At 52.4% G+C, this 11,139-nt stretch overlaps 1 protein-coding gene across 1 annotated transcript; it reads left to right on the top strand.

Annotated features, from left to right (window-relative positions):
* Positions 1-446: 446 nt before the first annotated feature.
* Positions 447-4,853, top strand: FOXJ1 (forkhead box J1). The gene is made up of 2 exons (XM_065647659.1): positions 447-959; positions 4,053-4,853. Exons 1-2 carry the CDS (start codon positions 447-449, stop codon positions 4,851-4,853), a joined length of 1,314 nt encoding a protein of 437 aa, XP_065503731.1.
* Positions 4,854-11,139: the final 6,286 nt, after the last annotated feature.

The raw sequence follows: 11,139 nt of genomic DNA, 5'->3' as shown, positions 1-11,139 counted from the left end.
GTAGCCAGGGGCGGGGCTGAACTTTAAGATCGGGGTATTGGATCCTGAGATTTTGTCCTGCTAGCGGCAGGTGGGAGGAACATCCTCGCTTTGTGGGACGGCAGGGCTGGATTTTGGTAGTTTGGGAGCGGTTTTTGTATTTTCTTTTTCAATTCTTTCTCCCGCCGAAGGCTTGCTGGGCAGCACCAGCCCTCATGGAGTTGGGTGACACCGGGGTGCGAGGGTTTGAGGCAATTTCCCCGAGGTTCAGGGCTGCTAAAGCACGCCGGGGGGGGATCACGGCTGCGGTGCATAGCACCCCGGGGATGGGTCTCACCCGGAGCACCCAGACCCAGCCCTGCTCGAGTGCTGGAGAGCGTCTGCACCTCAGGGAGCCTCAACCCTCTCCCTGTTGTTATTGCAGGATCTGCCCCGTCCCCTCCCTCCCCTTCACCTGCCCCCAGTGAATGCAAGAGCTGCCGACGCACCCAGACATGGCTCAGGGGTGGCTGAGTCGTTCGCGGCCAGGCAAGGGCAGCATGGGGGACTCGGATGACCTGGATGACAGCCTGACCAGCCTCATGTGGCTGCCGGACTTCTCAATCCTCGCCAGCATAGGCAAGTCTTCCTCCTGCCCCAGTGGCCCGGACCCCCACGACTGTCAGAGGATCCCCAGCTTTGCTGCTCCGTGCTCGCCCCTGGCTGCCGACCCTGCATGCATGGGCATGCCCCACACTCCCTGCAAGCCCATCTCCTCCTCCACCTCGAGGACGGCACACCACGCCGTGGCCATGCCCCCGCAGCTCGCTGAGGACATTGACTACAAGACCAACCCGCACATCAAACCACCCTACTCCTACGCCACCCTCATCTGCATGGCGATGGAAGCCAGCAAGAAGCCCAAAATCACCCTCTCTGCCATCTACAAGTGGATTACTGACAACTTCTGCTACTTCCGACATGCTGATCCCACCTGGCAGGTAGGAGATGTGGAGACCCCTTGCCTTGTCCTCTCTCCCAGCAGGGCTGGGGAGGGCTTTCCACCACCTCCATTGCACAAAGTAAGGTCCTGCAGGGATGCTGGATCCTACCGGGATGCTGGATCCCACTGGGAGGAGAGTGGCACCGGCAGTTGGTGGGGAAGGGCTGTAACGGGAAAGTGCTTGGGTGCACAGAAATGTCATGGCCATGAGAGCGGTGGAGGGAAGGAGCCGTGATGGGGGAGAGCTCAGGGTCATTTTGGGAGCAAGAAGGTACCTGCTGGTCCCTGTGGCTCCTCTTGGATCTAGGGTGAAGGCGTCTCTATCCGCAGCTCCTCATTTCTGGAGCCCTTTGGGGCTGCACACATGTGAAATCACCAGGTCAAGTATCTCTGGGTGCTGATGACCAGGCGTAGGAGAGGGATGGAGAGGAACCCTGGGGAGATGCCACTTGTTGGACAAATAGCTCGTTGGGGAGGTTCAGAGCAGAAATGCTGCTGCTTTCCAAGCAGGACAGAGGGCAGGTCACCTGCCCCTTGGACAGGCGAAGGAGGCTCGATTGCTGTGACAAGCTGCTGAGGCCTCAGAGGGAAGCCCAAGAGAGGTCAAATAAGGTTGTTGTCCCCAGCTGGCATGAGAGTGTCCCCAGGGGGTTGGGGACAGCCCCCAGGCTCACCAGCTGTGGGGACAGGCTGAAACGCAGGGGCTTTTCCCAGCCACCTTGGCTCGCTGCCCTCCTCCGTCACACGAGGGGACCGCTGGCATGTGAGACGTGGGCAGGAGGGACCTTGGTGGCTTGTCCCTCTGCTCAGGCTATTCCCAGCCCAAACCCACAATGTGCCAGTGATCCCGGCAGCAAAACTGCAGCAAACTCCCTGCCCAGGTGTTATCCAGCTTCTCCCCAGGGCTCTTGAAGCCCATCACACGAAGGGAACCCGCTGGTCCCTCTCCAGGGTCAGCGGGTCCCCCCCCCACCTCCCTCGTGCTGGGGGGACCCACAGGAGCGACTCGGGGGGAGGAGCTGTGTGCCAGCGTGTTGACTTTTTCCTGCAAACTCACAGCTGGATAATCACCACGTTTTTAATTAAATGTGTTTATTAAAAAAAGAAAGAAGGTTTTCAATCCCTCTGTGCAGAGATGCAGGGGGTTCATGGGATTGTTGCAGGAAGGAATGATAAATATGTTAACGGGACGAAGGGCAGCCCAGGCTGCATGAAATCTGGGATGGGGAGGGGAGATGGGCAGCAGAGAATTCAGCTTGCAAGTCTCTGACCCTTGTAAAATTTTGTTAAACTGTAAATCTGGAGTTACCACAGCCTGGGTGTTTCCAGGGATACCTGTGGTCCCGCTGCTTCTTTCTTCTTTTTCTCCTTTTTCTGTATTTTTTCTGTATTTTTTCTGTATTTTTTCTTTCTTTTTTCTTTTTCTGTATTTTTTCCTTCTCTTTCTTTTTCTCTTTCTTTTTCTCTTTCTTTTTCTCTTTCTTTTTCTCTTTCTTTTTCTCTTTCTTTTTCTCTTTCTTTTTCTCTTTCTTTTTCTCTTTCTTTTTCTCTTTCTTTTTCTCTTTCTTTTTCTCTTTCTTTTTCTCTTTCTTTTTCTCTTTCTTTTTCTCTTTCTTTTTCTCTTTTTCTTTTTCTCTTTTTCTTTTTCTCTTTTTCTTTTTCTTTTTCTTTTCTTTCTTTTCTAAGTTGCATTCTCATCCCCTATCCTGATTCCCGTACATGAAGACAGCCTGGAAAGGTCATGCCACCCATACTCCGGGGGGAGATGGATATATCCCTGTGGGAGCTGAGTGCTTTGGAGAGGAGCCAACACACCCAAGGAGCTTCAGCCCAGAGGAGGGTTTTGTTGTGTGTGTGCATGTTTTTCAACAGCTCTAGGCATTCAAGCCTTGTTTTTCCTATTTGGCATTACGGATTATGGATGAATAAGCATAAAGATATCCAGGCAACATTAAAAAAAAATACCCTCTACCATATCCAATCTCTTAATACAGTCTTGGCTTTGTGGAGTCCAATGCTGGGTTATTTACCCAATAACTGAGTTTCCTTTCTGATTATTCACATCACTCCAGGCACATTCAGGGTTTCAGAACAGCTCGACGGGAGCAGAAACTCCACTTTTTTTTTTTTTTACTTTTTTTTTTCCCCAGCTCATTTGAGTGGTGGCTGATGAAGTTGCAGTGATTTCACAGGGAGCTTCCCCAGGCCAGGACGCACTGCTGGGGACACCCAGGGCTGCGGTGGGACAGCCCACATGTCTCTCCATTTTTGCCCATCTGGATTGTGTCAGCCTGGATGCAGAAAGGCACAGTGCCTATTTTTAGGCCAAATATTTTCCCCTCAACACCAGCAATATGCACCGATGAACTGGGAGATGCAAGGAGGTCCCTGATGATGCTGTCCCCCATGGTGCTGCCATGTGTTGCCACATGTAATGGGGCCATGGCCATATCATGTAAGGACCCTCCTCTTCCTCCTGAGCCACCAAAGAGGACCTGACCTCCTCCAGCTTAGCTCCATGCCTAGAGCAAGTCTGGCCAGTTTCTCCTAGTGGAGAAATTGGGGCCCCAATGGCCACAATTTCCAGCCAAGAAGAATTACCCAAAAGCCTCACATTGGCTGGCAAGTCCTGGCTTGAACCCTGTGCTTGGTTTGGATGAATTGAGGTAATTTTCCATAGCTTTCTTGATGATGGCAAGCATGGTCTTCTGTTTTGAAGGTAGTTAGAGAATAATAAGACAGCACCCTGGTATAGAGTTAATGTTTTCTTCCAGTGACTTTCCAATGTTTGGAATTTAGTATGAGAGAATGTAAGAACTCACTGATGTTGATACGTATTGATAGGGAAGCCCTTGGCTCCTGCCAGCCCTGGCTGGATTAGACAGGAGGCACGAAAACTCTGTTGGTGACTCGGGGCGGGAGAGTTTCTGCTGGGCATGTAGTGTGGGATGTCTTGATGTTGCTGGTTCTTTATTCTTCTTCCCAAAGGTCTTTGCTGAAAACATGCTTTTCCATCAGCCTCCCTACACAGGTAGGTGCTGCAGCAGCAGCAAAGTGTTCAACCTTGGTTTTTTTTCTTTTCTGGGTCTAGAACTCCATCCGGCACAACCTCTCCTTGAACAAGTGCTTCATCAAGGTGCCCCGGGAGAAGGGCGAGCCAGGGAAAGGTGGATTTTGGAAGCTGGACCCCGAATATGCTGACCGGCTCAAGAACGGTGCTTCCAAAAAGCGGAGGATGCCCCCGGTGCAGATCCACCCGGCCTTCACCAAGAAAGTCCAGCAAGAATCATGGTGCATCACCAGCCCAACCACTTCAGCTTGCACCTCCAATAACATCCTCAACGTCAGCACGGAGTCGCAGCAGCTCCTGAAAGAGTTTGAAGAAGTCACCAGCGACCAGAACTGGAACCTGGTGGATGGCAAAGCAGGTCACAAGCGCAAGCAGCCCTTGCCCAAGCGAACGGCCAAGGCGCCCCGGCTTTCCAACTCGGCTTTGCTGACCCAGGAAGAGCAGAGCGAGCTGGGATCACTCAAAGGTGACTTTGACTGGGAAGCCATCTTTGACACCAACCTGAACGGAGACTTCTCCACTTTTGGGGATCTGGAGCTCACGCCTCCCATCAGCCCCGTAACGCGTGACCTGGACTTGACGGTACACGGGCACCACATCGACTGTCCCCAGGGGCAGGAGCAGGTCCTCACCGAATCCAGCCAGAACAACTTGGACTTTGATGAAACCTTCATGGCCACTTCTTTCCTGCAGCATCCCTGGGATGAAGGGTCGAACGATTACCTCTCCAACTCCATCAACGTGGAGCAGTTGTTTGAGCTCAACGACGTCTCTTTGCCAGCAGACGGGAACGACTGGACCAGTCTGGCCTCTCTCCTGTAAGAGGCCAGTTGCCATTCAAAGCCCACTCAGACTTTAGTAGGATGCTCCCTGCCATGCTGGTGGCACTTGAAAGGGACAAGATTTTCTACAGATAGACACACCCATAGTGACTTTTGCCAGCTTCATCGTAAGATTATTCACAGGAACACCAGGGGGGAGAAAAAAAAACCACAAAACACCACCACCACAACAGGAACTGTTTGATATATCTTTAAAAGACACACCAGAAGTCTCTAGTTCATGACTTTCCTCAAGAGAAGAATATAACATTACTTATTTTTTTACTTTTAAAGGAAGAAATGTGAATTTCTTTTTTTTTTTTTCTCTGGAAATGGACACAGCATATGTTCCTCCAGGGCTAAAGGAGAACATCTACGAAATCCCATACATGACATGAGATTCCTGGTGGCTTAGGACTCGATAGACTAAGTGCAATTTTCTCACCTCTTTGTCTCTCCATTTCTCTCTTTCCTTTTTCTGTCTACGGTAGTCGGTAGGTATAATGTGATAATTAGCTTACAGGTAAATAGAAGTCCCTTCTGGATTCTCTGAGTTCAACCTCCCTCCTGACTTGTGCCTAGGGAAGAAGAAAAGGCCTATATATTCAGCAAGTCTGCCTCTTTAGGTGTTTTTATATAATCTATTATATATTATATATTCAAAGAAACCTATATTTTTAGCATTAGAATTTCTTAATAGTGGGGGGTTAGGGGAAATACAGTTTGGGAGTTGTTTTATATTTTCAGTGGTTTTAAAGGCTTGTGTTTGTCATTTTGTAAACCAAGACCACACGAAGGAGGATTCCTGCACCAGCAGCAACAGGTTTCATTAAGGATCCAGGGACTGGCCCCAGCAGGAGCAAAGCAGCAAGGCCCGGGGCGCTCTCAGAACTGGCTTTTGTACTTTTTTGTACCCAAAATCCTCGCTGTGGTTGCTGGAGGGTCTAGACCACCATAAACTTTCTCTGTCCTTCACCATCTGACAAAGGCCCTCTCTGTTTTTTGGTCCAAAACTGCTCCTCTCCACTTCTCTTGCTCATCCATCAGGCTCCAAGCGGCTGCCGGGACAATGCAGGACCCCAAAGGAGGATGTGCTTTTGGGGAGCCATGAGGAAAACACCGTGGCATGGCCATCATCTGGCAGTGATGGGGTCACTCCGCATTGAATGCTCCCAGGTGGGACCAAGGAGGAAAAAAATCCACATCCAGGCTCCATCCAGGAGCCTCAAGCCAAAGACTATGCGTGCAACAGGCTCTGAGGAAGGCAGCGGAGATGAAGTCTCCCTGATGATCTTGCAGATGGTCCGTTAGCATCTCTGCAGCCTTGTCACCATCCGGCCAGGAGCTGTTTGGCACCCAGGAGAGCTGCTGGGACTGACACGGACTGAAACTTTGGCCCTTGGGCTCCGTGGGTAGCGAGAGCGTGGTAGGGTCCCCGCAAAGTAGCTCAGAATCATTTCAGGAGCGGAGCCAAACTCTGCTGAAACTTGACTGGAAGGTCTCCAGAACTGGATTCTTTGCCTCTCCTTCGCTGTAGGTTCTTAGAGATAGAGTAGCCATTAGGTAGGAGTAAGTAGAAGCTGTAGATGTAGTGGTGTGTCTTAGACTTGCCGAAAAAATGAAAGATTGTAAAGAGTTTCTTTTTTGGTTACAAAAGCACTTAGAACCTTTCATATGAGCAATATAATTTAGCGAGACTACAGTTGTGGTATAAGAATCAATAAGCAAGCCTTAAAAAAAATATATAAATTACCCTCGGAGTAATTTACACCCAAATTTGGGGATAGAGTTGGAGCCGTGGAGGTGGGAGCACAAGTTCTACATCCTCCCGGTAAAGCACAGTGCGGGCTGAGAACCCACAACTTCAGCTCATGCAACCAGCAGAGCTGGAGCCAGAGCCACCGCTTTGCCCAGGTGCCAGCATCTGAAGTCCCCCAGGATGCCACCACATGGCTGGGGACAGTGTCCTAGAGCCAAGGAGCGAGGGCCATGTTTCTGGGGGATTTGGGGGTTGGCGTAGATGTATATACCTGTATTGGCGATACTTCTTTTTTAATTGTTGTTTTTGTTATATTTTCCTGTTTTGGGGCCTCTATACTGATGCTGAAGAACTGCAAAGATATGTGTGCAATTTAACCTTTTTTTCATGGAAAGTTATTTACAAAGTAAAAAAAAAAGAGAAGAAAAAACCCTTTTGCCTCCTTGTTTCCCTCCAGCATGGCCTGGCTCTGTCTGCCCCTCTCCCTGGGGGTAGGGGACATCTCACCAGCCCTGGTTGTACACCCAGCCCCGGTACACGGCTGCTACCACCCCCCTCTGCAGTGGCACAACAATTCCCTGCGGGGAAACTGAGGCAAAACCACCACCGGTGGGACGATGGTTACACACCATCTGTGGCACAAGGGTGGCCGTGCCCTGAGTCCTAGGAGCTGCTCCCAACCCCTGGAGCATCCTTCCCTGCTCATATCTCCTGCAGGTGACATAGTGTGAGTGCCTGACACTGTCCCTTTGCTTAAGTCATGTCCCCACCTGTCCCTGTAGATGCCCTGAGAAACACAAGTGGCTTCGGAGCCCTCCTGGGTACAGGGTGGTGAGAGGAGCTGCACAAAAGCTGCAGGAACAGCCGAGCCCTCGTGAGGCCAATTACGCCGAGGAGCAGTCGGGCTCCACCACGGCACAGAAGAAAAGCGGCGTCCGATCAGCTGCCAGCCCAGGGACAGGGGGTCTGGGGGCAGTGGGTTTGGGGAGCCCCATGGGGAGGGCAGGGTGGCTTGGGGTCGTGGGGCTGGCCGGGGCCAGGCTGGGGAACCTCTCTGTGCCCCCAGTGTGGGACTGTGCTGTGCTGTCACGGGGGGGTGGTGGGAGAAGGGGCCTGGAAGAGGACTCCGAAAAAAGGTGGTTTGGCCCCCAGTTGGTGGCTGCCCAGTCCCTCCTGTCACATCTGAACATCTCCAGGGACAGAGATTCCCCTCTGGACCCTGCCTGGGGCTCATCCAGCTTGGTTCCTTGGCTGGACCCACTCCAGGCTCTCCATCGCCCTTGCTCTGGGGGCACAGCCCTTCCTGTCTCCTCAGCACATGAGGAGCACCCTATCACCTCCCTGGTAATCTACTGGATCCCATCAGCACCAGGCACTGCAGCCTTCAGCCCCAGAGCCGCCCGTTTGCTCTGCAGTGGTCACAGCTGCTCCCAATGCAGCTAATCTCAACCCAAAATAAGGGCTGGGCTCACTGCAGGGGCTGGTCTTGTCTGGTGTGGACCTTGTGCTGGGAGAGCAGGATGTGGCCCTTGGGATGAGGTAGGGTTGTCCCCATAGGCGACAGCTTTGGTGTGTCTAGGGGGGCTTTTGGAGGCAGATCTGGGCTCTCCTGTCAGCTTGGGAGCCATGAACCCCAAAAGGCAACAGGGAATTCCTGTCCAGGCTTCTCTCTGTGTGGCACTGGCCAGGGCTGCAGAAAGCGGGCAGCCCCCTTGTCACTTCATTCGCTTCTTTATTTTGTTTTGCCAAGCACAACCATGTAGTTTCTGTTTTTAAACCCCTTGGAAAAAGAGGAGCCCCCAGCACCCCCACCCTGCCAGGGGACTCAAAAAAACCAGCCTTGCCAGGAAAAAATACTCCAGCCCGCCGGAGCCAGTCGAGGGTTTTAAAGTGAGACAGGGTGAATATAAAGGAGGCACCAGGCGAGGCCTGAAACAACCTTGTTTTGTTCAGCTTCTGAAAGCAACACAACCAACTTGGACGTGAATTTTTTTTTCTTTCAATGGATGGTTTGGTGGTGAGGGGGAGTTATTTTTTAAGCAGCAGCCAGGAGGTGCACAAGTGGGGGTACTATGGAGTGGGAGCATTGCTTCCCGTGGGCAGCGGCAGGCAGGACACCATGTTGCTGCCCGCACAAAGCCCGTGTGTGCTCGGGACGAAGCCTGGTGCCAGGAGGAGGTCAGGACCTGGCAGCACCCGGCCTGCCTGGGCTTGCCCATGGCACTGGGTGACAGCCCATGGCTGGGGCTGGTCCAGCCCTTGCGGCTGCCCCGGCTCGCCCGGCACAGGGCAGCGATGGATTGGGGACTCTCAAGCTGGTGGTGTCCCCCCTGCTCTGTGCAAAGCATCGTGCAATGAAAACACGGACCATTGCGGAGTTGGCCATGTTTTGGGACATCTCAGCACCCACCAAAGTAGGTTTGGGAAGAGCCCATCTCCAAAAATCTCTTTGCAAACTTGGCCTTCACAGCCCCAGCCAGGTCCTTCCCCAGGTGGTTATTAAGCACATGGCAATTATTCCTGTATTATTTATTTCTGCTGTTCACCCATCCGGCTCTTCATCCATCATCCCTCCCTGATGGGCAAACATTGACACCTCAAACCAATCTCCTGTTCACAGAGGAGGGAAAAAAATATACACATAAGCCCTCCTTTTCTCTCCTTTTCTTGCCGTGTCTTTCTTTCCCCTCCATTGAGTGTGGGACTGGCATGGAGCCATTCTGGCAACAGCCGGCTTTCACTTGCTAATCATCCTAAATATTGAAAATCAATGCCTAGAATAAACAGCTCAAAGATTGGGGCCATCTCTGCTCTGTTTGGAAATGCTAATCTCGATGCCTTTTGTTTTCCTTGTGTGGATTTGGTGCTGTGAGTTTTGAGGAGGTCACAGCTCATGGGTTCTCCCTCTACCCCCAGATTTTATTTTTTTAAAATTTTCCCTCATCGTGAAAAATTCAGCCCCTTTTAACATCCCAGGCTGGGATGGCTGCAGCGGTGAGGGGGGAGCAAGGGGGAGGCAGGATGGAGGAGGGTAGGGAATAGACTCGCCTTGCATAGCAATGAATGAACCTCCAACGTTTGGGGAAAAAACACATTCCCAAACGTGCATCCAGGAGTTCACATGAGTGAGAAATCCCATGGGAACCGTGGCTGGGCAGGGAGCTTCATGGGGATGGAGTGACATTGGGACAGCCTGGCCCCCAGCCCTGCGATGAGGGGCAGAGCTTGGGGACAGCTCAGGGACTCCCTCCTCTGTGGCACTGATTTTTTTTTTTTTTTTTTTGGAGGGTTTTGTATCCGAGAGGATGGAGGTGCCATAGCAAAGCCCAGACAGGCTGTGACAGGCCCCAGAGCTGGACCCCGATTTCTTTGCCGGGAGGCATGAGGCTGGATGCAAACATCTTTCTGTGGGGTCATGGGGGCTCTGGGAAAGGTGGCCTTGGGGACAGAGAGGAGACAAAGCCCCTTTTCTGCTTTTCCAGCAGTGACCTTGCACTGCTAGCACAGCCCAGCAGCGTCTGTATATCTCGGATGGCTTATAGGGTCCTGACGGGGAAACTGAGGCAGGGCAAGGCGGGGGTGGTCTGACAGGGACCAGAACCTGATTATCTGGACAGCACCTTTGGAGCACGTCCGCGTTTTTGTGCTTTCGCTCATGTTTTTGGCGCTATGCATGGGGGCACAAGGGAGCCCATCCAGCAAAGCTCCCCTCTGTGCCCCAAGCAGCCCGGGACGGGTCCGTGGGCCGTTGCCAGTGGCCGTTCCCGGTGGTGCAGCCAGCACAATGCATTGGCAGGTCAGGGCTTGCCCTGCAGCGGGGGGGAATGCTGGCGGCTGCTCGCCCAAGCCACAATGCAACGGCCTCTGCGTAAATGCCGTCACGAGGAGACGCTCGGCATGCTGCCCCTTCCTCCTCCTCATCCCCTTCATCCCATTGAGGTGTGCCCAGGGAGGGGGCTGCAGTGCCGCAGGGCTCCTGTTCCTCCAGCCCATGCCACGGATAGTGGCCCCTGTAGGCAGTGGGGACACATCCAGCCCCCGCAGCAGAGGGGCTGAGCCACGAGAGTGGTGCCAACATTGCCTCCTTCTTTGGGAAACCACGTCATGCCAAGGTCGAAACTTGGCCGGTTTGCAAACAAGCACCAGGGCCATGGGGATTTCTTTACAAAGGCTATTGGTTCGGGTTTGTTTGTTTTTTGTGGTGTTGGCTTTTTTTTTTTCCTTGAGGTGATTTATTTCCAGGTTTGGAGCATTAGGGCCATCTCACGTCAGGAGATTTTTCTTTTTGTTTTTCACTGCTATCAGGACAGAGAGAAACTCACTTTAGAGACCCAAAGCAAACACCCTCCTTTGGTGTCTGTGTTTGGGGAATAGCCCAACTTGGGGCAACATGGAAATAACCCCCAAATATCCAGGGGTTACAGATGGAACTGGCCAGGCTGGGAGACGTGGGGGTGTGTGAGTGGATCCCGCCAGATGCAGGGGGAAGAAGAAAAAGTTTTTGAAGAAAACAGGAGAGGCTCTGGCA

This window comes from Caloenas nicobarica, chromosome 18 (assembly GCF_036013445.1).
Source record: "Caloenas nicobarica isolate bCalNic1 chromosome 18, bCalNic1.hap1, whole genome shotgun sequence".
Taxonomy (NCBI): Eukaryota; Metazoa; Chordata; class Aves; order Columbiformes; family Columbidae; genus Caloenas; species Caloenas nicobarica.
The sequence above is the reverse complement of the archived record's forward strand: the minus strand, read 5'-3'. Positions and strand labels throughout refer to the sequence as shown.